The sequence below is a fragment of the Phasianus colchicus genome, chromosome 19 (assembly GCF_987193195.1).
Source record: "Phasianus colchicus chromosome 19, bPhaCol1.hap1.1, whole genome shotgun sequence".
Lineage (NCBI taxonomy): Eukaryota > Metazoa > Chordata > Aves > Galliformes > Phasianidae > Phasianus > Phasianus colchicus.
This window is the reverse complement of record NC_143454.1, coordinates 3,034,317-3,060,745: the sequence shown is the minus strand read 5'-3', so window position 1 is coordinate 3,060,745 and position 26,429 is coordinate 3,034,317. Positions and strand designations below refer to the sequence as shown.

At 47.8% G+C, this 26,429-nt stretch overlaps 1 protein-coding gene across 27 annotated transcripts in view; it reads left to right on the top strand.

Moving 5' to 3' along the window:
* Positions 1 to 26,429, top strand: part of EXD3 (exonuclease 3'-5' domain containing 3) — a 247,190-nt gene that overhangs the window by 118,941 nt on the left and 101,820 nt on the right. For 26 of the 27 annotated variants that reach the window (XM_031601473.2, XM_090121060.1, XM_090121057.1 and 23 more), the window contains 8 exons: positions 6,238 to 6,404; positions 10,917 to 11,055; positions 11,421 to 11,634; positions 12,319 to 12,428; positions 13,435 to 13,645; positions 14,686 to 14,852; positions 20,072 to 20,242; positions 25,977 to 26,030. In XM_031601473.2, the coding sequence (XP_031457333.1) occupies positions 6,238 to 6,404; positions 10,917 to 11,055; positions 11,421 to 11,634; positions 12,319 to 12,428; positions 13,435 to 13,645; positions 14,686 to 14,852; positions 20,072 to 20,242; positions 25,977 to 26,030 (1,233 nt within the window). The remainder of the gene's footprint in view (positions 1 to 6,237; positions 6,405 to 10,916; positions 11,056 to 11,420; positions 11,635 to 12,318; positions 12,429 to 13,434; positions 13,646 to 14,685; positions 14,853 to 20,071; positions 20,243 to 25,976; positions 26,031 to 26,429) is intronic. The other variant, XM_090121056.1, reaches the window with a different exon arrangement.

The window sequence follows — 26,429 nt, the reverse complement described above, 5'->3', positions numbered from 1 at the left end:
CTATTTGTTAAGAAATTGTATTAATTTTGGATTTTTAAGGATGCCATGTGATTATTTCTTTCTTTAAATAACTGACCCTGTCTGAATAGGGTTGGTTTGGCTCTACAGCTCATAAGGGCCCTGAGCTGGCTGCTGGGCTGCAGCACTGTACAAGGAGCTTACACATGTATCATGATGCTCTCTTTCCTAAATCTCCTGGCATCCTGAAACAGCTGGGGGATTGTGTGGCAGACCTTTGCTTGGGCATATTGGGAGCACTTTGTAGAGTATTACCCTTTTGCTATATACCTGTGTTCTGGTTGGCTACTAAAGCTGCAATGTTTGGGTCAGATTCAGGGAAGTTTTGTATGGAGAACGTTTTTATCTCAGAAGTGGGAAGTTTCACTTGCCCTACGAAATGGAGCTGCGAGCAGCAGTCGGCTCATCTGTCACACAGCTCTGAGCTGGCTGATGGGTGCTGTGAAGGAGTGCTCAGTTGTTCAGAGTTGTGTTTTTGGGTTTTTTTTTAAGTCTCAAATTCGTGCTTAACATTTGTTGAAAATGCTCACTCTTCAGTTCCGACTTTGAAAGCAGACTTCATTCTTTTACCTCTGTACCTCCTCTCGCCCGTGGCAGGATGAGCAGATTTTGGAGACGTGATGATTTCATTTGGCGAGGACGAAGAACTTCCCTCAGGGGCTGCCTGCTACGAGTTTGGAAAGAATCCCAATGCAGGAAATGTATTTTGGATCTCCGTGTCATATTGTTGAGCATGATCAGGGCCATCCTGTACTCTGCTTAGATGAGATCTTGGGTGTTCTCAGCTGGGGAGGTGCTGGGGACTTGAAAGCAGCCGTCGCTGCAAGAAGCTGCGTGTCTCTGTGAACGGCTGCGATGCAGGCAGGGCAGCACTGATCACAGAACCACAGGTTGTTTCAGCTTGAAGGAGCCTGCAGAGGCCCTGCCTGGCTGCGCAGCCCCTCTGGACTCATTTCAGCACTTTGGCACTCTCACTTTTTTTTTTCCTTTATAAATTCATAGAATGGCTTAAATTGGAAGGGACCTTAAAGATCATCCAGTTCCATCCTCCCACCAGCTCAGCTGCTCGGGATCCCATCCAACCCAGCCTTGAGTGCCTCCAGGGATGGGCACCCACAGCTCTGGGCAGCAGTGCCAGGGCCTCACTGCTGTCTGAGGAAAGGATTTTCCCTTCACATTTCAACTAAATCTCCTCTTCCAGCTTAAAGCCATTCCCCCTATCACTATCACACAGTGTAAAAAGTCGGTCCCCCTCCTTCTCGCAAGCTCCCTTCAAGTGCCTACTTGTCATTTCTGAAAGGCTCTGCCTCCGTTTTTTTCCCTGACAGCCCGTGGTACAGCAGAAAAGAACTGCTATATTCCTGCACACACCGCAGCTCAGCCTTCCTTGGGAAGCTCCTCGTACAGCGCTGCAGCCCAGCAGCAGCTCAGGGCTCCCTGCTGGCCTCTCTCCTCTTTATCCACTTCTCGTTTGCACTGGGTGCCAAAACCAAGCCCCAAGTCCCAGAGCCAAACCCCAAGTCCCCACACCATGCCCTGGATCCCAAAACCAGGCTCCGAGTCCCAGTACAACGCGCAGCGTCCCGCTGTGATCTCCATGCACAGAGGGGCAGGACCCCTTCCCTCAGCCCCTGGCCGTGCCATGGATGGGCTTGCAGGTCTCCCGGTGGATTTTAACAGACAAGCTCGACGTTCATATTTCTTCTGGCCACCGTTTGATGCGGCTCTGGACAGCAACGAATGGCACTGGTGAGGCTGTAGGAGCTGCGGAGGGAAGCAGTGGGGGCGCAGTGCCGGCCGCGCTCACAACCAGCCGCTCCTTCCAGGCGTCCCGGGAGCGCGCAGCTCCCCGAGGGGAGCCCGGCACGTCGTCTTCCATCGTTGCTTTCGCCTTGATCCAAGCGATATGGTAAGTTAGGCTCCTCTGAATGGCCTCTCAAAGAGCCGTCTCCCCCAGCTGATGGCGGGGAGGCTGGGAAGCCGAGGCTCCTGATTCACAAAGGTAGTGTGAACATGCCCCAGGGAGCCCATTGCCAAAGCTGTGTTGAAAGAGAGAAGAAAGACCACTTCCCCGCCATTGATGTGGTAATGGCCTCCAGAACACTGAAGTGTGGCTCTGTCAATGACGCACTGATCGCTATCTGAAAGTCAGTCTTCGGGGATATGAATGGAGGCTATTTTGTTCTTCTTCGGTTCCTAAATTAGTGCATCTGAGCAGCCAGCGCTGGGAGAGAGAGCGCAGCTCAAGTGGTGAGAAAGTCCGCCTTTCTCATGCTGCTGCCTTTGTGCGCTGCCCGCGGGTGAGCGGCCGGCTGCTCCCCCAAGGAGCCTTGCACTGCAGTGCGAGCGAGGCTGGCATCTCTCTGCAGGTCAGCATCCTCTTCTCCGGGGGAACGGGCCGTGGTGCCGCCGGGTCCCCGCTCCGCTCCCACCTGTAAATCCTTCCCATAAATGAGTTACTGACGGTGCCAACTGCAATGAAGAAACCTCCGTCAGTGGAGGCAACAGTGAAAGCACGGTAGGATGCTCCGGGGAAGCTGGAGGCACCTGCAGCATCGCAGTGACCCCAGGAGTGCTCCTCACCTCCTCCATCACTTACAGCAGTTTTGTCCTTCTGAGCTCAGGTTTCGTTTTCCCCTCCCTTACAGTGTCTGGCTCTAAAATATCCTACGTGACATTTTCTCTGTGCTAACAGGACGTTTTTCTGTTGTTTCTAGCAGCACTGAATAGCAGAGGAAATTGGCCAACACATTCAAAAGCTAAATTAAAATCTGGCCGCAAATATCGGTGTCACTGCGGTGTGAATAACTTCACTGCCTGGTTAAAGATACTGGGGGAAAGTGGAGAATCCTATCAGACAGAAATGCAGCTCAACTCACACAGATGAAAGTAACCCAGTGCTGCTGAGAGTGGCTTCCAGAACAGATATTGTCTATTTGAATTCCACATTACCGATAGCAGTGGAGGAATGCTGTGCTGTGGGTTAAGATCAGGGCATTCCATGATTCTGTGGCATTGCTGCCTTGCTCTGTACTGACTTAGGAGCCCTGTGAGGCGTTTGGCTGGGGAAGAACTGGATTTACGGATAGGTAATCTGCAGCAGTCATTTTGGAAAGCTTTAATCATGGGTTGTTGGTGGTGTCAGGCATTTTGTGTGGATTAAAGAATGTATGATACGTCTAGAACCCAGCTAAGCAACCAAGCCTCCTGGTACAGTCATCTTCTCTCACTAGCATGTGTGGCTGATGCTCATCAAACCACTGCGCTGCTTTCCTCCCCATGTGTCCTAAAAACAAAAGGCATGAAATGTCACCCCAAGTGCAGTGTTTGTCCCTCCATCCAGACCCACGTCTTGTGGGACCACTTTCCACATTCTTGCTCCTTGCAGAGCTGTTGCGGTGGAAGCCTTTCTCCTTTATAGCAGTGTTATTTCTTTTCATTCAAAGAAACAACAAATAACAAACAAAGCTATTTTCCATTTCAGAGTGCAAGATGTAATATCTCTGGGGACATTAACCTTCTTTCCAGAGTTGTTTTTGTGGTTGAAAGAATAAATCTGTTATCATTAAAAAAAGAAAAAGATCTGCACCTCATTATTTCCAGAAATAAAGCTGACATGAGGAGATTTATTAACAATTGAACTGAAGAGAGATCCAACTCCAAAGACTTTGTGTTGTAGGAAAAAAGACAGAAAGACAATGGGATGGACACAGGGGAACCTAGAAGAGGGAACTGCTCTGTGATGTTAATAAGAAAATATGTTCTTCTGGGGAGGACTGTGAGAAGCGGCTTGGCAGACCAGGCAGGAGTTCTCCCAGCGCCCTTCTTGTCCAAGGTGCTTGGCTGAGCTCAGCTGTGTGGAGCAGAGATGTGAGATGCAGTGTGTGGGCTGGCATGGCCGGAGGGAGGGCTCTGGGGGAGGAAGCGTAGAGTGCAAAAGCTGCAGTGTGGCAGCTGATCCTTTCCTGCACTGCCCATCGCCGTGTTTCCCTTTCCTGCTGCCCTCCTGCAGCCGAGCTCCGGCTGCCCCCTGTCTCCCCCCTCCTGCTGACACTGCTCCTGCTGTGCCTCCGAGGAGCAGCGGTGGAAGTCCTCCTGTGTACCCATGGGAAGAGATGTGTTGTGGCAGCTGGCGAAGTGGCAGGGCACAGACACGGTGCTGAGGTGGCAGTTTTTAGGGGCAGGTTGGCTTCCTGTGTGCACTACCTGGGATGCCAAATGTCTGTGACTTTTCTTCCAGGCCTGTGCCCCCTCCTACACCTCTCTGGGGTTTTTGGTTTGGGGTGTTTTTGTTTGTTTGTTTCTTTCTTTCTTTTCCTTCCCCTTTACCTCGAGGCCGTCACCAGGTTTGTTTCCTGATCTCTGCTCAGGCTGTCTGCTTGGAAGGAAACTTCTCACCTTTTAGTTACTGAAGGAATGTGAGGAATGAGGCCCCGTGGCCCCGCAGTACCACCCAGCACTGCTGGCACATGCAGGGCAAGGTGCCTCCTTGGGAACAGCCTCTGACCTGCAGGAGCTTGGTGGGGCAGCGAAGGAGGGATAGCAGTGGTGTGCACACCTGGGCACTTCATTCCTGTGGCCTTTTGCTACCCTAAAAAAATACTTGTTGGTAGTGCTAGCAGCAGTATAGCTGTATATCTGCAGAACCTGATCCACCGTGTAGAGTTTCAACTTGTTGTAGCAATTAAGTTTCCTTGGCAATATTAACTTCTAAAGGAGATGGGTGAGTAAATCAGTCAGCAGGACTGGCTGCAGGAATGTGGGTCTGGCTGCAGGGCTCTGGGCCATATGTGAGCACAGGTGGGCTGGCTGGGCAGGAGGGGCTGCTGCCACCCCCTGCAGCTCTCCTGGCTGTCGGGATCACCACACTCTAACTTCCTATTAGGGTGCTCTGTCACAGCACCCTAAAGAGCATCCAGCAGGGTGGTGAATGAGAGAGCAGAGCTTTGGTGGATCTGAGTGTCAAAGTGGAGACTTTATGGGCTCTATTCGTCTGCTCATAGCTGCTCCATGGTGCCAGCGTGAGCAGCGAGCTGTGCTTCCCCACTGGATTAAGCCACAGACAGCAGTGAGTTTGTGCTTGTGCTCTTCTGAGCTCTGAAATGTGCTCAGGCACGTGCACACTGTTCACTCCCACCAGAAAACATCTGGGGACAGGGAACATCTCAAACTGCCTTCCCCATTTGCAGGTGTGCATAACTCAGGCTCCTGCAGAGACACTTGAGATTGTGTTTGTCTGTGTAAGCAATAAACCAGTCATCATGTCCACAGAGACCTGGAACAGGTACTAAAGGAGAAATGTCTGCTCAGGGTACCTCCTGTAATCAGTGGGGTTGAAGTCGGACTTCCAGAGCAACCAATTTCCAGTCCAGGAGGGGACCACTGCCTGCCCAGACCCACTGGCTGTGCTGGCTGGGTCTGTGCTGGTGTTGCAGGATGTCTGCTCAACATCCGCTGCATTTTGCTGCACAAGGGACCTGGTGCCCCTGTTTTCACAGCAGTGATGTGCAAACTGAGCAATGAGCATTATCCTCACAGTGAACATCAGAGTGTGCTGCTCAGGAAAGCCTTACTGTTCCTGCTTTGAACCCACGTGTGACTGACAAATTGTAGAGTCCTAGTTATCCATGCAAGTAATCCCAAAGCTGGGAGAGACCCAATGCTACTGTCTTACCTGTAGCCATTCCTATGGACATTTCCAGGACATCAGCATCCCTTCAGACCCATGTGTGCACACAGCATATAAATCAACCCCAAAGCCATCCTCTGCTATAGTTAGCTGGCCAGTGAGCCCAAAGAGATGTACTCACTGCTCAATCACTGCTTCTGATGGTGTTGAATATAATTAGTGTCTGAGATCAACCAAACAATATGCTAGTCACCAGCCTGGCTACATGGCGTTGCTTTACCCTCACTTATCTCTGCTGCACCCATGGCTTTCAGACACATATTTCCTGAATACAGCACACAAATACAATTCAGAGCTGCCTTGCTATTGAAGAATCCAAAGGGCCTGGTAAGCTCTTGGCATCCAGATGTGCTCTGTCTCCTGGCAGAAAGAAGTACTGGGCTTGAACAGTGCGAGTCCTGCAGTGCAGGGATTCCTGCTCCTTTCTGCACTGATTCAGGGCCCCTGGGAGGATGCTGTCTCCTTAGAGGGGTGAGATACACCCACATTGGACATTGCAGTGACATCTCTTCACCTCTAATTCCTTCCAGAGCACAGTTGGAGAGAATCGATGGCTTCAGGGGCACCTGATCCAGTTGCTGCTCAGATACTGTGATTTGAACACAGCAGCAAGATGGGCACAACGCTGCAATTTGCCTGAGGAGATGCTGCCTTCTGAAGTGGCTGATGAGCTTCAAAAGCTTGAGATCCAAGAGAGGTAAAGAGCCCGTTTTGTGCCTGTTCAATGTAGATTGCTTATCATACAAGGACTGTGTATTTGCTTAAAATAATCTACTATAATGCTTCCTTGGTGAGATAGTTTTGCAAAAACTTCCTCCATTTAGTGAGATCACATCTTGTGATGAACATGACACATTTGCTTTTCATATGTCTGGAATTGTCTGGAAAGGTGCATTTAAAGCTCACTCGTGAGAATTTAGAAGCTGTATGAGGTTGTTTCCTGCTGTGGAGGGGTCTTCAGACTCTCTGCCAGATTAGCAGCACAAACGAAATGGTGTGTGTAGGATCTGAACACACATTTACTTTATTGAGTTGCATGTTTTCCACATACTCTGCATCCCCCACTGCACTGTACTCTGATTTAATGTCTTTTGGGAGACTTCTGGAGAACAAAGTAGTTTTAAAATTCCTCAAAATTTCCTAATTATATTTCTTTGCTTCCTTCTTTGACAGCTGTTAACCCAGTCTGTAGGTTTTGCTTCATCCAACACTCTGAGAAGTAATGGGGATTTTTGATGATCCTAGAGGAGTTATGTTAATTGAATTTGGGATGAAACCAGACTCTCAGGCACAAATCTACCAAGTGATGTTCAGATGCCCTCAGCCCCCTGGTTAGTTTTTGCCCCCTTTTCTTCCTCTAATGCAATCCCCACAGTGCAGTGCCACAGTTCCCCTCCTGCTTTGGAACCCCATGTTGTATGCAGCAGGTGAGCCAATGGAAGCTGTCTGATCTCCACATGCACTCCATGTGGAGGTATACCAAAGCTTTGCAGTCCTGGTTCTGTGTTTCCTGGGTCTTCTGTGCTGTGTACTGTGGAGTTAACAGCCCCACATCATCTTCTTCATGCAGCAGTGTCCTCCACAGTTGCTTAGTATGTAGGAAGAAGGGTATAATGTGCTGAGCCTCAGTTGCTTGCTTTTTACTCATGAGTGATGGCGTTTCTGCCACACTTCAGTGACTCTGCCCACAAGCATTTTAAAGCAAATCTACAAAGTAGTGTTGTGTTTGGCACTGTTTCTTCAAGCATTTCTTTCCTGCAGAAAGATGCGCACACTACCACAGGCTCCTGCAAGTCCTGAGGAACTGCAGAGACTGCAGGTGGTGCATGTGGGGCTCTTCTCAGGATCTCACCCAGGAGGTCTGGAACCTTGGACTGGGTGAGGTCTGGTCCCATGAACTCAGGCTGGCAGCCTTTGTGCCCATGCGTGTTCACCAGCCAAACTCCTGCAAGGCTGCAGGCTACCACAGTCTTGGGTTCAGAGTAATTACTGTCGCTTTGCTGGCCTGTTGCAAGCAGCATTTTCTCTACTTGTTCAAAGGCAGGAATTTATCTAATTGGATTCTGTGCACAGAAGAGCACCAATCCCTGAACACTCAATGCAAATGCAGGACAGCTGTAGGCTGTGTGGTTCTGGTGGAGCATAGCTCAAAGCCTTGCTGACGTTCGAGGAGCAATTGCATATTTCCAGGTAGAGTCAGGAAATGTCAATTTGTCAAAAAACAAAAGAAGCAGCAGAACCACAAGGCATTATGTCCCTTAGGACGCCACTCTTATAGGCATCAGTCACCTCACTGCAGGGTGCTGGGACTCAGCCCCTCTTACTTGATGCCTCTATTTTACCCTTCAATTGTGAAATGTGGTGTTGGTTTTGAGGTTGTTATTTTTTAACGTGGAGATTGGTGTTTCTAGTTCAAAAACACGGTGAGATTAGAGGAGAGTTTGTGAGAAAATCTTGACCACTCCCAAGAGGTAACTATTTACATTTTTGTACAAGCTGATAGCTCATATCTTTAGCATCCTTCAAACATAACCCTTGGAACCAGTAATATGAGGGAATAAGTTCATGTATGGGGCTGAACTTTACAGTGCTTGTGATGGAAATCTGCGATTGGAAATGGGCTGTGGGTCCATTTGGAGAAGTTGGCATCACACATTGCCCGTGTGGGAAGGATTAAAGCCAGCAGATCAACCACCACTGCTCCTTTGGTAGCAAATTGGAAGCTTTCAGCCCCACCCTCTTGGTGCAACAAGCAGAGGCAGGGGCTGCATGCTCTTCCTCCCCTGCTCCTCCACATTGTCTGAGGCTCTCACATGCTGCTGCAGAACATGCAGTTCCATCCACATGATTTGGGTTCTTCCTCTTACCTTACATTCTTAGCGTTGAACTTTCCTACTGATGTCATAATCAGATTCATGAACTCCATCCAACAGTTAGGATCTATTGTGGGGTGCCTGCTTAATGCTGACCCCTCACTAAGGGGACCATATTAAACAAAGCAGGCCTGAGACTGGGCAAGGTTACCTGCTCTAACAAGTTCATTTTCTGGTGTCTTGTTTTCAGCACTAGAGCACTGGAGCAGATTTCCATCCCTGGAAGAGGTGATTCTGAAAAAAAAGAAACCAAAAAGCTGGAGCTTTTCTTGGCTAAAAAGTCATAGTTTTGGAGTATAGTTTGGATTAACTTGCTTTAATTAGAAGATGAATGAGTACATAATGTATCACTGTTTTTAATGGTGATGAACTGGGGAGGAGATCACTCATGGCCTTTAACAATTCATGTGCTGAAGTTCATGGATCTGATCTTTCTCCCAGTGCAGAGCTGCACAAGTTCATGTTCAGGTCCGGTGTACCCTAAGAAATGTGACCCAGATGTACTCACCCTGAAAACACTGTTCACAAAGACCCACTTCTCCAGACAGTGCATGGCTTCCTTGGAGCACAGAAAACTTGTCTGTCAAGGACATGTTCTGCTTAGATCTGATGCATTGTGAAGCTGCTTTCTTCTTACTGAAGCTGCAGCAACTGCCTGTTGGGAGCCAGGAGGTTTTTGCATGAGCTGTAATCCCTCAGAACACAAACAGGTGGTTAACAGGAGTGTGACCTACCCACAAACTGTGCACCTCAGGAGATAAAATCCAAAGAGGTCAGGAATCTCAGTGCATGCCTCTCCTCCAGGAAGCTTCAGTCTTATGCAGGTGGAATGAAGGCACACTGATCAGCAGGTGCTCTGCCATCCATGAGGAGTTGTAGCAGACAAGCAAAATGCTTTGTTGCCACAGTTTTGCTCATCCATACCTGCTGCAGTAGCTACTGTAAGATCAGTGGAGCCATGGAACCTAATAAAACAGTCTGTCTGCCTTATTATTTGTTGAGCTAACAACACAGCAGGTTGCCAGAGGGGATGTTCACACTGTAGAGGACAAGGTGATACCTGCACATAAATGATATCATCTCTCACTGGTCGCAGCTCGTGTACCTCCTGAGCTCTGCAGATGAGAATATTCCTGGAGACCTGAGACTGAACACCTTCATTAAATATTTTATACAAATATTGACTTCCCCACGCACACAAATGCATGGAAAGGAGTGTTTGTACAGTGAAAGCTGCACTGATGCAAAATTAGTCACACAGTCCCCTAAACATAAGCTTAGTAAATATTTTCTCAAATAATAACCCATGTCAAGTCTCTATGGGAAAGAGACTATCCAGAAATCTGTGACATGTCCAAAATAGCTGGATATTTTTATTAGCTTCTTTCCTCTGATTGCATCATCTAGCTGAGACGCCGCAGCAATACACTGACCTTCAGCTATGAGGCCATTCCAGGAGGCTTTGCTGTGTGTTGTAAGGACAGTATGCTGTCTGAGATCCTGCTGTGGGCAGTCAGCTAGCTTGTTTCTGCAGGCATCTTCCCAACAGGCCCACAGTGTTAATGCAGACACCAAATCTCTGCGTGGCACATCTGACACCAAGGGCAAGTGCTCTGTGGGGTCAGCTGGCAGCGTGTTCTTGTTCTGCTCACGTGGTCATTTTACAGGGAAGGGGATGGAGAAGAAGAGGCTGCATAGCAACAGGCAATGTGTGAATCCATTGCTACAAAAACAAGGAGACAGACTCACCATTCCCTCTGGGAGCGATCCTAGCGTGGAGCAGCCTGAGGTTCTCATTCTGAGCCAGTTTGTGCTGTGGGGAAGTGAGAAGCTCCTGTCTGGATGCACTGCTGGTCTGAGATGACTTTGTTACGCATCACACCACAGGAGCTCACGGACTTCTGTGTTAACCTCAGGGGCCAGCGGCTGTGTCTCTAAAATGTGTTATCTCTGTCAACTTGGAAACAACTGCCCAACATTGTCATCCACGCTTCATCAGTTCTGGGAAAGAGAGCAGAGCACTGAGGACAGGGACTGGGGCTCTCACAGGTGCTTTGATTTAATTGTTCTCTGCTGTGGATACAATAGATGAGCACGGTGAGATCTCAGCGCCATTTCAGTGATGGTTTATGGAAATAAAAAGAGAAGGTGAGTCAGGATGAAGGAGACTGAGATTATAGGGAAGGGGAGGAAAGAAGAGGTAAGAGGAAGAGTGGAGTGTCAGGGGAAATGCAGGGCCAAGGTGAAAGAAGGGGCTTACGGCTCTCCAGGGTTCCTCCAAACCACCATTTCCCCTCATTGCATACTTTAAAGCTGTTGTATCTGCTTCTATGTAGGGTAGAAGAGGCAACCAAAGAAGAGAATTACAAAGAGGTTAAGAAGAAGGATTACTACCAGCTTCCTATTCCACGTGCAAATATTCACTTACTGCAGAATTGGGAAGATATGATGCAGTGCTGTGAAAAGGTGCTGCAGGTGAGCGTTACTGTGGTGTTTAAGCTGGAAGATCAGGGAGCAGAAACTGCATCACAGGCTGGTACATGGGAGTGCTTGTGGGTCACTGCCACCAACATCTCCCTCCCCAAGTCAAGGACTGCAGTGAGGCCTTGTCTGCCTGGGGAGCACACAGGGAATTGCTGTGGCAGGGAAGCCCCACAGGTGTACTTTGAGTGAACTGTGAATGTCCCTTGAGATTGGTGTCCTTTGCACACCTGCGAAGAGATGCAGTTGTTGAAAAAGCAGTACGTGTATCCTGGATAGCAGCTGTTTTTCAAGCTGGTTCAGGCAGTTTTTCAGTGTGGACAATCTGCACGTGCAGAAAGCTTTTTTCTGTGTTGCAGCCTGGGCAGATTGTTGGCATTGACATGGAGTGGAGGCCTTCGTTTGGCATGGTCGGGAAGCCCCGCGTCTCCCTCCTTCAGCTCGCTGTGAGGGATGAGGTGTTCCTGCTCGATTTGCCACGGCTCCTTGAGCAAGCTGAAGTCAAGGGTGAGAAAGAGAAGCTTCCCCATATCATCCAGATGCTCTACTCAGATGCGACCATCACTAAACTAGGTAACGTGCTTCTCCCCTGCCTCAGGTCTTGAAGGCAGCTCAGCTTGTGTGAAGTGCCTGGGTCCTGCTGGGGTTGTCATTCTCTCAGTCCAGTTAGCATGGGATGACTTTTGTGTCCTGGGTATTCAAAGACTGCCTATATGAATAAGCAGGGTGAACAGGATGGCTGGTAATGGTAGATATCTCCCTTTTCTGAGTTAGATTTCCAAGTTAGCCTCCCCACTCAGGTTGGGATTGCCTTGCTTAGTTCCAAACCCTGACCTGCATCCAACCTTCAGACGTGTAGGGAAGCTGTGCTTCTGGATTGGTTGACCCTGTCCCAAAGCAGACCTGCTGGACACCAGCATTCTGCAGCTGACCATACTGGTTTGCACAGGAGTTCAAGGGCTAATTCATTATCCTCCCTCTGAAGTTCATAGAGGCTAAAGGGTTATGAAGTTTATTCTGTTCACCTTTCCCTGATCTAGCAGATTTTAACAAAACTAAGCTTAAACTCAGCGCTTTTCATCCACTTGTTCTATCTCAGGAACAAGATTGGAAGTCTGCAACGTTCTCTATCTGAACAGACTTTCTACCAAAGTTTATATATATCATTAACATTTTGTCTTCAAACTAGACAAAGCTGCAGCATGTTAGCCATAATTTGAGTTTTGCTAATCATGTGATTATTTTTTTCCTTTCCAGGTTATGGGATGTCTGGAGACCTTAGCAGTCTTGCAGCCACATGCTCTACTTTGAAAGGCATGGATAAGCAGTCACAAAGCATAGTGGACCTACTCACAATAGACAAACTGGTAAGGATTAACACTTGAAAATAGGGCAAATTGTGTCATCTGCCCGCGCTGGTAGATAACTGGCATGATTTCACAGCTCTGTGTTTTTGTATCCTGTACTGGCAGGGAGATGGCTAAGGGAGTGAATAGACCTTTTCTGTTTCTGACCTTCAAGGGAAATCTGATTCTGTAGCAAAACACAGAAGCGTTTAGTTTTCATCAACTAAAAAGTTAGTGCTTGATATACTAATAACCTTTATAGACTTTGTACGAGCTATGAAAAAATGGAACCAAATGGAGACATCGCTCCATTCAACTAGGGGAAAGTTTTTGAACACGGAGCCGCAGGTGAGTTCAGCACAGGAATGTCTGTTCAGCTGAGATACAGATGTCCATGGTTAGCACACAGCAGTTCTTAGCAATCTGCAGAGTTCTTAAGGACAACCGCTTTAATGGGTAAAATTTGCAGAGGACGTTTAAGACTTCAGGTTGGGGAGGACCCAGGTATTTGGGATGGATAGCTTAACCTGGGCAGTGCAGTGGTGTCTGAAGTACCTGCAAAAACTATTGGCTCATTTTTATCGAGAAGTGGCAACTTCAGAAGGGCTGTTGCTCACTGTGTTGCAGGAAGACCTTTCTCTGGATCCAGGAGGAGAAAGGTGCTGAACCACTGCTGTGCTCTTATTGATTTGGTGCTCAGCAGCCTTTAATGCGGCTGCCTCCCCTGCAGACCTCCAGAGAGCCTCAGTCACAGCCCTGCTGCTGGGATGCAATGTTGTCAGACAATGCACATTTTTTCCTTCCCGGGAAGGAAGGATTTCTTTCCAGCAAATGCATTTGTTAAGCAAATAATCAGATGCTTTATATACCTAATGCCATCCCAGCTCTTGTCTGCGACAATGGGATTCAGTGTGCCGGGCAAGATATAAAAATGATAGGGTTGCTGTGTGTCCCCACCCACCGAAACAGGAGGTGTTGTAGGATTTGTTTTATAACCACATGTTTTGTATCCTTCTCCTTCCATCAGCTGCAAAAGAGCCCCATTGACTGGAAGAAGGGCAGCCTGAAGGTCGATGCACTGTCCCCAGAGCAGAGCTGTGAGGATGAAGGGCTCAGGCAGCCGGAGAAAGGGCTCAGCCTCCTGGTGCAACACGTCCTGGGAAAACCACTAGATAAAACAGAGCAGATGTCTAACTGGGAGAAACGACCACTGCGGGAGGAACAGATCCTCTATGCAGGTCTGCTCACTGACTGCCTCAAGGTGCATTTGTCCCTTGGAGGCCGTGTTTGTCTGTTGTCTGTCACCAGTAAAATCATTAAGCGGCAAATGGAGATTCATTCCTGTGTGGAGAATCCAGCACATGTTCTGTTTGTCCTTTTGTGGACGTGGTTTTAATGGTTGAAGTTTAAACTGCCCAGTGATTCATTATTTCCCTTATGAAGGAATTCCTGTGCTTTGCAGATTCTGTCTGATGAAACATCATCTCAGTGGAAACTCCTCTCAGTAAATGAAAGGAAGAAAGTCCACTTCCTTCTGCCTCATTTCACAGCCTTTCTGGGAAACAAATGCTGTGTTCATTTGTCATAGTGAAGCGCTTGTTAGAGCAGGGTTAAAAGTGAATAGACGTGGTGTCAGAGACTGTAGCACAGAATCTGTGCTGTGGAGGCAACGGTGGCATTTAGTGCTGATTACCCCAGAGTCAGAAGTCTGAGTCTAAATCTTTTCCTGAGGCATCAAAGGACAGCCTGCTGAAGCAAACCAGCCCTTTGTTCAGCTCAGCTATCCTTGAAGTTGACACAGTTCCCACAAAAGTTAATCACCAAGACTTGTAAAACTGGCTTGGAGACTTGGCTCCCATTGCACGGAGCAGAGGCCGCATGGCAGTGCGTGTGGGCAGGTGATTGCAAACAACTCACTTATTACATTTTAAGATATTGCATCTAATGGGGAAGTTGCCTTCCCATAGCTGAGCTGCCGTAATAAACCATGGGCAAACCACTTCTTGGGAACAATGGAGAGTAAAATGGTTTGGCTAAAGCTATTGTACCTGGTGGCTTAAGCAGGCACACTGCAATTTGCATTACGTTAGAGCAGCAGTAACAGAGGGCTGTCACTTTTTCGGTTGCTCTGCATTTATTTTGTGATTGTGCAGTAAAAGAGTACAGGGTATAATATTAGTAAGTGGAATTTACAAAGATGAAGACTCTCCCTTGCATTGGGAAGTCTATTTGACTTTTGAGTGAATCCAGCTGATGCTCATATTCTGATTTTTTTCAGCTTCAGATGCATACTGCTTGCTGGAGGTCTACGAGAAACTGTGTAAGAATCCAGAAAGCTTTGGTCTGAGTTCAGACCTGTCTGAAAGTCTGGTGAGAAAACCAAGTGTAAAACCCAGGGCAAAGAAGCAGCTGAATAAACAAGAGGTACCGTCACCTTCTGGACAGGTTTGTAAACAGCTTCAAAGAGCTGCATGTTGCTCAAGACCCCTGTAAATCATATGTTGCTTTGTCTCTCAGTCATAATATTAGCTATGCCTGGCATGCCTGGTTGTAGTCTGTTCTCAGGACTATTGCAGCAAATATCTTCCTTGCTCCTCCCCTTTACAGCTAAGATGTATTTCCTCCTTTGCATGCCTTAATTTGGCTTTCCCTGCAGTTCTAGCTTTATTTGTCCTTGCAAAATTGTCCTTGGTGCAGATCTGTGTGGCATAATCCAGCTCACTTTGCTGGTAGAAATGCTTCTTCTGTGTTTCCTCATTGATGTGGGTTTGAATTCTGTAGCCTAGGTGTTGCATTAATCAGGTTTCAAAACTCTGGCTTCCTTACTTTTGCCTTTAACTGAACTTCTGCACTTTGGTTTCATAATGGTAATACCCCCTTTATTGCATCTGCAGTAAAAGTCTGCTAAATTAAAAACAATTCATCAAAAAGTCTTTCTGCTGATGGTTTGTGTCTGGCCCCCAGCCCACCACTGCACACTCTGGATCTGTCCTCCCCCCTGCAATGTACGTTGTGGCCGAACTTTAAAACTCAGTTAGCAACTTGTAGCAATGTGAATGCTGAAATATTTTGGAACATGACTTGTCCTTCTCTCTTAGTAACAAAGTTTTACTTTCAAAATGCAGACATCTGATTGTTTATGCACCTATGAGAACATTTGCAGGAAGCAAGATTTGTTTATTAACAGACAAGACTCACTGGTCTGTGTCTCTTTCCAAATAGTCTCAAATGTGAATTCAGTATTACCTTCTGTAGACTCATAGGATCATTGAATGGCTTACTTTGGAAGGAACCTTGAAGCCTATACAGTTCCAACACCCCTGCCATGGTCCGGTTGTCAAACACTGTATCAGGCTGTCCAGGCCCCCATCCAGCCTGGCACTGAATGCGTCCAGGGATGGACATCCATAGCTTCTTGGGGCAGCACTGCCAGGCCTCTGATAACATTTCTTCCTAACATCTAACTAAATTTCCCCTCTTCATTTAAAGCCATTCCACCTTTGTCCTGTCAGTATACGACTGTGTAAAAAGTTGCTCCCCTTCCTGATTATAATCCCCCTTCAGCTACTGGAAGGCCACAATGTGGTCTTTCTAGAGCCTCCTCTCCTCCAGTCTGAGCACCCCCAGCTCCTCAGCCCGTCTTTGCAGCAGAGGTGCTGCAGCCCTCTGCGTTCCTCGTGGCCTCCTCTGGCCCCGCTCCAACAGCCCCACGTCTTTCCTGTGCTGGGGCCCCAGGCCTGGACGCAGTACTCCAGATGGGGCCTCACGAGGGCAGAGCAGAGGGGGACAATCCCCTCCCTGCCCGCTGCCAGCCCTCTGTGGGTGCAGCCCAGGGTGCTGCTGGCCTTCCGGGCTGCGAGCGCACACTGCTGCTCGTGTCCAGCTCTTTGTCCACCAGGACCCCCAAGTCCTTCTCTGCAGGGCTGCTCTCAAGTTCTTCTCCCATCTGTACTCATATCTGACATTGCCCCAGCTCAAGTGCAGTACCTCACACTTGGCCTTGTTGAACCTCATTCAGTTTACGTGGGCCCACTTGTCAAGCTTGTCCAGGTCTATCTGGATGGCATCCCTTCCATCTGTTACATCAGCTGCATCACTCAGCTTTGTGTCATCTGCAAACTTGCTGAGAGTGCACTCAATCCCATTGTCTGTGTCACTGATAAAAATGTTCAAGAGCACTGGTTCAAAGGTGGACCCCTGGGGGACACCACTCATCACCGACCTCCACCTGGACATAGAGCTGCTGGCCACAACCCTCTGGCTACGAATATCCACCCAGTTCTTTATTCCACCATTCAAATCCATCTCTCTCCAGTTTAGAGATAAGGATGTGGTGTGGGACCATAGCGAAGGCCTTGTGAGTCCGGGTTGTTGGCATCAGTTGTCCTCCCTTTGCCTACCAGTGCCATCACTCCATCATAGAAGGTCACCAGAAATCTGCCATTGCTGAAGCCATGCTGACTGTCTCAGATCACCTACTTATCATGCATGTGCCTTAACATCTCTTCCAGGAGGATCTGATCCATGGTCTTTTCAGGCACAGAGGCAAGGCGCTCCAGCCTGTATTTCCTCAGGTCTTTCTTTCTTCGTTTCTTATAAATCACAGAATCACAGAATCACTGAGGTTGGAAAAGACCTATAAGATCATCCAGTCCAACCATCCACCTATCACCAATGGTTCTCACTAAACCATATCCCTCAACACAACATCCAAACGTTCCTTGAACACCTCCAGGGAAGGGGATTCCACCACCTCCCTGGGCAGCCCATTCCAGTGCCTGACCACTCTTTCAGAGTAGTATTTCCTAATATCCAGCCTGAATCTTCCCTGGCGCAGCTTGAAACCATTCCCTCTAGTCCTATCACCAGTTATATGGGAGAAGAGGCCGACCCCCAGCTCACTACAACCTCCCTTCAGGTAGTTATGGAGAGCAATAAGGTCTCCCCTGAGCCTCCTCTTCTCCAGACTGAACAATCCCAGCTCCCTCAGCCGCTGCTCATAAATCCTGTGCTCCAGACCCCTCACAGCTTTGTTGCCCTTCTTTGAACACGCTCCAAGGCCTCAATGTCTTTCTTGCAGTGAGGGGCCCAGAACTGGACACAGTACTCAAGGTGTGGCCTCACCAGAGCTGAGTACAGGGGAACAATTACTTCCCTACTCCTGCTGGTCACACTACTTCTGATACAAGCCAGGATGCCATTGGCCTTCTTGGCCACCCAGGCACACTGCTGGCTCATGTTTAGATGGAGTGATGTTTCCCTTTTTCTCTTCCAGTCCCTGGGAACTTCACCTGACAGCCATGACTTTTCAAATATGACGGAGTGCAGTTCAGCAACCACATCAGCCAGTTCCTTCAGGATCCCGGGATACACGTCATCCAGCCTCATAGACTTGTATATGTTCTGCCTCGTGAGGTAGTCTCAGACTTCCTCTGCTCTTACAGTGGGAGGGATTTTGCTTCCCTGACCCCTGCCTAGAGATTCAGGGGCACGAGAGGCACGGGAAGCCTGGCTGCCAATGAAGACTGAGGCAAAGAACTCGTTAAGTACCTCAGCCTTCTCCAAGTCTGAAGAAACCCTCCCAAAATCCTCTGGGACAAATCTGAGGTTTTCCCCAGTTAATTCCTAAGGTGACTGTATTCCCTGGCTTTTCTTTGTCACTCAGCAGTTCATCCCCTTCCCTTGTCAAATCTAGCTTCAAGCCCTGGTAATAAGCCCAACCAGCTTGCTGCCCAGCATATTCTTGCCCCTCCTGGTGAGTTGCATCCCATCCAATGTCAGCATTCACAGTCATTTGAAGGTACATCCCAGGTCATGGAACCCAAAGCCCTGGACATCCGCACATCCATTCATTCAACTGGTCTGTTCTCCTTCTGCCCAGATCCCAGTCTCCAGCTAGGAGGACCAAGCAGAATGCTACCTGTGCTCCCGATCCCTTCAATATATTCCTAAGGGACTTAAAGTCTTTTTTGATGTGTTTTGGTTTCCCAGTCACAGCCTCATGTGACTCAGCTTGAAAGATCAGGAGTGGACAGTAGTCTTCCAGCTTTATCATACATGGTATCCTCTTCCCGATGTCACAGATGTGGGCTCGTGGCAGTCAGCAGACTCTAGAGAGGTTTGCTGTCCATGGTTGGTCAGAGATACTCTTGATCACAGCTACCTTTCCAGTATTCTCCTTATCAAATGTGTAAATCTGCAATACCCCATTATTAAGATAGTGATGTGCAAAGTTGCTCAGTAGTTTGCTAATTCCTTGGGCTCTGTGTTCATGGGAGTATTGTGCATTACAACATACCTGACTGGCTGCTGCAGGGATGGGAAAAGTGAATACTTCAGGCTTGAATTACCTTGTGAACTCCTGGGTCATCTTTGTATTCTGTACAGTCAGATTTATTAACCAAGAGGTAGTTGGTAAAACCCGGACTAGGACTCAGAAAAGCAGACTTCTCCTGCCTGCATCCTGCCTGACTCCAAGCTCTCAGTGTTTCCTATCCACTATCCAAAGTGGGACTAATGATACTATTCTGCTTTAGAAGCCTTTTGCGTTCTGCTGGGATGAAACATGAGAAAAAAGCTACATATGGCATAGTTAGCCATTGAATAAACACAACTAAGAGCCAGCTGCTGCTCCTCTACATCTGTTGGAAGAGAGGCAGCACCACATGCTTAAGTATTTTCCGACTACGTCAACACTGAAGGGCCAACTTGATCTGTTATCACAGCACCCCGATGCCTGAGGATGTGTTCATCAGGGTCCTTCCAGGAGCTGGGGACAGCCCAGCTCTCCACGCAGTGCTGCAGAACCTTCATTGCACGTAGCAGCTTCTGGGAGTGCAGCATCACACAAATTGAGCCCTGGGGCCTGAGCTGGTTTTCAAAGTCAGCCTAGGTGTGTCTGAATGGTGCTCCACTGTGTTTCCAGGGCTGGGTCAGCTACTGCAAAACTAATCTGAAATGCTGCAAGGATAGCATAGAATCACAGAATCATAGCCCTGCACAGATGGGGGCTGTGCCCTTCTGTCATACCAGCAGATTCAAGTTTCTGAAGGCAATGCTGAACCCTGGAGGCTCCTTATTAACTTCCCTTCTCCGTGCATTGTAGTGGGAGCCTCCCAGAGACAAAGTCTCCAACTGCAGGAACTCCCCCAGCAGCAATTTGAAATAAAATAAACAGAATTCAGGCACTGCCTATTTTTAAACTTCCGAAGATAACAAGGCCAACATGACTGCTTTGTCTACCTGTTTCTCCCTGTCTGTCAGATCTCCTTCCTACAGAATAACCTTAGCACATCTATATTGACTGCAGTCTAATTTGGTAGGGGGACAGCAGTGTGGAAGATAGATTTCTGTCTGTGTAAAGCACAGAGGCCAAGGTGGCATTTCTCAAGGGAAAGGCTGCAGATCTTTGCTTTGGGTGACCAGGTATCTGTGGGTTGTCCCAAATTAGCCCCACCGTGTGCTGCCTTCTGCTCAGGCTGGAGGTGGTTGTTGAAGAAAGGACATGAAGGAGGAGCTGGGGGTGCTGCAGGGTGCAGGGGCAGCTGTAACACATAAAGGGGACAGCTGGGTTTGTCACGGTGGGAGGATGCAGGGAGGCAAAGCAGGCATGGTGGCAATCAACCTTCTTCTCTGCTGCTTACAGATCTCTTGCTTTTCTGTAGCAATGCAGAGGATCTGGCAAAGAGCTCTCACGTCCCCCTGCCCCCATCTCCCCAAAAGAGTTCAGCGTGGTCTGTGATAACATGCTGCAAGGCCTTGGGCGCTACCTCCGCTGCCTTGGTGTGGACGTCCGGATGCTGGAGAATGAGGATGACCATAGGAAAGCTGCTGAGGTCAGTGGTGTGTGTGTGTTTATAGCTCCCGCCTGCACTTCTTGGAGCAGCTTACTGAATTACTTAGTCACTCGCAGGAGCTGCAAGCACTTGTGCTGAGTCCCAGCTCTCTGGTTCAGCCCAAGAAGCTGTGCTGTGTGGCAACTGGAATTTGGTAGTCCCTGCAAGAGTATGTGGGCTTGGTGCTCCATTTCCAGGAGGAAGGAAGTGAGCAGAGTGTGCTTGAACTCAAATCTTTTACAAGTCTGTGTTTTGATGGAATGGAACAGAATAGAATACAGTAGTTCAGTTGGATGTTCAGAGATCATTAAGCCCAGCTACCCAACATCTTTGGGGCTGACCAAAAGTTAAAGCATATCAATGAGGACATTATCCAAATGCTTCTTGAACATTGACAGGCCTGGGGCACCAACCACCACTCTAGGAAGCCTGTCCCAGTGTTTGACCATCTTCACAATAAAGAAATTTTTCTGATCTCCAGTCTGAACCTCCCTGGTGCAGCTTTATGCTGTTCTTGTGCATCTTGTCAATGGCTATTCAGAGAAGAGACTCCTTCTGCACTTCCTCTCCTTGGGACACTGTAGAGAGCAGTGAGGTCATCTCTTGGCCTCTTCCTCAGACCAGAAGATCGAAGTGTCTCAGCACACACCTCCCAGCTATATTGCCAGCTTTGTTGCCCTCCTCTGGGCATCCAAGTTGTTGACAGCTGGGATGCTTCAAGTCATTAGAGGACTATGAACAGTAAAAAGATGTGACTTTGATAGGGCAGCAGCAGGTTGGTTCTTTGGCAACTGGTCAGTGATCAGAGAACAGAAGCCAAAATTCACTTCGGTTTCTAATGGACTCCAGATTGGACTTACATGGAAGGTATTTGCCTGCCTTGTGCCCGGGTCAATCAAGGAGAAACATAATCAAAAGATGAGTGTTCATTGTGAACGGAAACATTTCCATAATAAAGAGCAGTGTGACTTCTAGCTGGCTGCCAGTTGTGAAATGTCTCAGAGGTGATCAGCCCAAATTGCACTGACGTGTTTGGGTAAGGAAGAGTCTCTAACATGCGTGAGGACAGCAAACATTGATCTGGACTCCCATAACTACTTTGACCCTCTGCCTTTCAGAGGAGAGATGCATGCTTCTTCATTTCAGGCATATTTCTACTATGCCAGAAATGGAGATATCCAGCCCACACAGTGTGCTGCTATCAAATGCACGCTGATCACCCGGCCTGGTGCACAGGATGTTTCCTCTTCAGATGTCTTTTTGGCCTGAATACTGGGCAAGCTCTAACTTCTGCAGAAATAATTAATATCTCGTCTCTGCCAAAATTGCAAAAGTTTAAACAAACTGGTTCTCACTGCCTCCCCCCAGAGCCCCGTCTCCACTTCTCATCCTGATACCTTATCGTGCTATGGACAGGATGTTTTACATTGCTTTCTCTATGGTGACCACACAAACATCCTGTCACTATCAAAAGCCTTGGAGTGTTACCGTATTGCAGAGCCTTTGATCTGTGCTTGGATAATCAAAGATAAAAATAGGCTCCTCCCATCCTGCTTTATATCTAGCAGTCTTGGTTTAATAAATGGTGCATGCTGACCACTGTACACTCAAAAAGCAGCAAATGTTTTTGCAAAGGCCAGGATAAAGGCTTGGATCCTGGTCACCAAACACAAGATAGGCAGTCTGAATGTTGTCCCACACAGTCTCAAGCTAGTGCCATAGGGAACACGAGTGTGCATAGAGTTGGTCTTTGTTCTTCATTAAAGTCATTTCATGAAAATGATTTGTCAGCTGTGTTACACATCTCCTTGCACCAAACACTCCTGACATTTGCTACGTGTTGTTCTCATAAGTGAGGCAGTTATGAGAATCAAAGTGACTTCCAGTATTGGTAGGCAGATGGGTCTTGTCCTTCACCTTCTATTATCTGAGATCAAACTTGAAAGCCTGATAGCTTTGTAGATTGCGCTGAGGCTTGTCAATGTGTGCTTAGGCAGCTGCTGATTTTTATTTTTTTAGATTAATGCATACGATAGCAATAAGAGGCTTGATGGAATCTCAAAGCCCCTTCAGCTGAGTTGTGAATTTTGTTCAGTTTTTTTAATGGGCTGTCCTCAAAACCATCTTCATCTCTAAGAGTAACCCACACACCGAGGCAAACGTGGTATCTTTTGAGGTGCAATAGTTTTCCAAAGGCTGGTAGAACCAGATTCCTGCTGCTGCCATGGGGCAGAAAGTTCCTTCACAACATTACGTGTAGTCCCCAAACCTCGTGGTGACCCAACGAGTCAAAGAGGAGACTTCTACATGGAGCAGGGAGAGCAACGTGTGCCTGGTCTGGTTTGGAGACACAAAGGGACCTCTAACACTGCCATTAGCAGAGCTTCATGTGATGATGGAATCTAATCTCTCATCTTGTCTCGTTTTGAACGTCTTTCTCCATAGTTTTGATGTAATCACGTGGTTGGGGTTTGCTGGTCTTCTGCCTCCCCACCAGCATGCAGAGTGAATTCACTGAGGGCAGATGGGGAACCAACAAAGCTTTCAGACTTCTGTTCTGCTTTGGAGATCAAGTCTTAGCTTTTGATGTTGGGTCAGCAGAAAGAGAATTTCTTTGGAGACTTAGATACAAGTGTTGTCTGCATTAAGAAACAAAGCTGGCTTTATGGATTAATCCAGCGCTTAAGGCCATGTTACAAAATCACAGCCTACTCTTTGCCATTTGTGACTTTCAGGAATGCTGAGGAGAAGGCTAGGGTTAAAACACCAGCAGTACAGCAAGTGTCCTGCAGCGCTGGGCTGAGCATTCATGATTATTAAGTTAACTGTCTGGGGTACTGTATTTTGAGAGCCTCACATTGCAGGTCAGGGATGTCAGGGTTGGGTTGAGGTTTGTGAGCCACTTTAAAGTAGATCCTTGGCACTGCTGGGCCTCTGCCACTGCAGGGGGTCACAGCTTTTCCTGCACTGCTACCTTGTGTGGGAGTGCTTGCAGTTTGCCTCTTCTAGGACACATCGCTTCGTCCAACACGTGTCATGCAGGGGCTTGGCAGCAGTCTCAAGCAGTTTCTCCTATCTTTAAATTACAAATCTATGGCTTTGCTGTGCTGGTTTTTGAAACCTTCTTTGGCCTTAGTTCAGGATCCTTTAGGTTATCACAAATTTTTCTGTTGCTGGTGCTGGCTTCAAAACATGGGATCTGTCCCTGCCCTATTCTGTCTGTTGTTGCCCTTCCAGATCTGTCCTGTAGTAGTAATTCACTGTGCTCATTCACCCCTGTGAGATGAAAGTGAGCTGAACAGACAGGGCTAAGTAGTAATTCCAAGTTATTAGGGAGTGCTTTTCATCCTGACAGTCTGAGCTGATACTGTCTTTTTTCATACAACAGCTGCTCTGAAAGTAATGCCTCTTCTTTTTCTGTGCTGGTCCATGACAACAGAGGCACATGTTGGTGGGATGACAGCAGAGGTTGAACCTTCCCACTGATGTTCCATTAAATTCTGTTTCCGTGTGATAGCTGACAGCAGAGGGGTAGTCTGAAAAATTGCTGTCTCATATACAAGCATGTATGGAGCAAAAGTGTGGAATTGCGTTCCTCCATGTGGAAAAAATGGCACCCATTGGCATTCATCCAAGCTTGTGAGCAATGATGGAAACCAAGCAGTGGATGTGAGCACCAATCATACGTCTCCCAGTGCTGAACTTCATGACTTCTTTCAGGGGAAGAGAAGGAATTGTGCTCTTTTCTCCATCATGTATCTTCTGTGGTTGCAGTCAGATGTGTGCTATCACATGCATTTTCTGGCTCTGCCTGCTTCTCCCAGTGATTGTCCCAGAAGCAGAAAAACATGCTGGAAGAGTCACTGCTTTTCTCCTTTTTATTTGATGTTCTTTGCTCGTACTCTGCAGAGCCATTTAGATAAGGGGATTTATCAAGCTTGAACTAATTAACCCTGAATGCAGGAAGTCAGAATGGAGCGTTCAGCTGTGAAATCCTCAGACTTATCCTGAAGCACACATGGGTCTGAGGGAATTTCCTATCTCCCTTCACATGTCGGCGAATCACTGTGGTGGAGTTTTGCCTTTGCATTAATGGCCTTCTCTTGCTGATGTGCCTTGAGGGTGATTTGTTGGCAGGGCCATTCTGTAAGCCAGGCCGCTTGTAGCAGCACCATGTGCAGCAAGGGCCGTCTCTGCTCCAAAGTTCCTGTTCCTAGAGTTTTTTTTTCCTTTACTTGTGAGAGAGGGTTGATTTTGAAAGAAATACAGTAATTTTGCCTGCAGGATGATGCTTTAGAAGTTGTTGCCAATTGCTTTCTCAGTGCAGAATTGGCAGCCAAAGCAGTGACTTCATATAAGAAAGGAAGAAAGAGGCTACCTGAAAGGTCAGGATAGGAACAAAATGATTGCTGCTTTTACTGCAAGGGGAATTGGTGCCTTGGGAGCATTCTCAGCCTTGTTTCATGTTGCTGTGGATCAGGTGGATCTTAAGAGAAGAGCTGTCGAAGGCAGAGTTTGTAACATCTCGGTCTGTTATTCGTTGGTGTTCCCTGGCTGTACTTTGCTGTCAGACTGCCTGGGAAGTGCATCAAGGCTCAGATCCCCAACGTATCCCTCTGCCAGGGTTACACAGTGATCCAGAGAGAGCTTCTGAGGCAGATCCAGAAGAGAGACCTCCGTGACACACATCTGGAAACAGTGAAAAACACGAGGGCTTCCAGCAGAATGGAAGCCAGAAAAGAGAAAATGTCATGCCTACTCCAAGTGCCAATCTCTTGTCAGCACCAGCAGAGCAGCAGTGCTGGTTCACATGGGAACCCTTGTATTCCTATGGAGGCGAAATGATTCCTCTGTTAGAGGAGAGGACGAAGGGGTGGGAGGGAGCAATGTCATTTCATCATACAGGGATCAGCCACACTTTCATCTCTGTGAAGAACTGCAGTTCCAGATTTAGTATCTTCTTTTGGCACCAAACCATCTGTGTGTTTCTCTCACTCCATTGCAAAGGTTGCGAGTGTGGATAATGAAGGACCAGGCCTCTGATAAAAGCACAGAATTGCAACCAGGAAGGGACAAGCTCTCACGGAGATGTTCTTGGTAGCCTCAAAAGGATGCAGAATTGCTGTATATCTGCCTGTGGGCTGCTGGGAAAATAGCACCATCTTATCTCTGAGGGGTGGAGTGAGCGTAGTTCTGTGAATGTCTGTGAAGATCACAGATGCATACAATGGTACTTCGGTGATTTTGCTGGGATTACCTGCAGAGAGTGTTTTTCCTTTCTCACCTGTGTATTTCTATGGGAGCAGAACTGCTTGCTTCTTTGTGAACCTCACTGGGGAAACAGAGGTGGTCTGGGTTAAGGCAGTTAAAAAAAAAAAAAAAGAAAGAAAGAAAAGAAAAGAAAGAAAGAACACTTTCTGATAGGATTATTTCAAGGTGGATCCGTTCCCTGCACCATCTGCAATGCAGATGCACAAGTAGCTGTTCCAGCACATGTGAGACAGGCGGGGGTTGGCAGGGAGGGGACGTGTGCTGAGCGAGCCGTACCTTAAGCTGCTGTTGCTGTCAGAAGCATCTCGCTGAACCGGACCCAGATCCTCTTGGCAAGTGCACATCCACATGCAGAGAAAGAGCCCATGTCACCAGTTCATGTTCTCTGTTTTGATTGAATCCAGTGTCAGCTGCAGCCCACGTTCCTTACGATTTGTACTTTTGTTTTGTTGTTTTTTTCCAGATTGCCAGGCAGGAGGGAAGGGTCATTTTAACCTCTGGACTCCCATATCAGACTGTAAGTGTTCAGGACATTTTTCTGGTGTTGTACCATTGCATGATGTGGGATGAGCAGAGTAGAGAAGAGGACCAGTCTGATGAGATGGCAGTTGCTGTTTTGGCTTTTGGATGTTTCCTGCACTAAGAACTGTGTACAGGGTCCTGTGAGGCTGCCTGTTGTTTCTGAATGGCCAAAGATTGGGGTGAAAAGTCTTCTATACACAGCACATCATCGAGGGGAGTGCAACTGACCTCCAGTAAGGAAACTAAAAAAATAAAAAATCAAGCCCAGCAATCTCAGAACAAAGTGTTTCTGTTTGACCTCACTGGCAGGTGAGAAGCAGCTCAGTTCCCAGGGCTTTTATCACAGAGATTCTTGTTTACTGACTGGCTCCTCACTGACACAGTTTGAATGCTT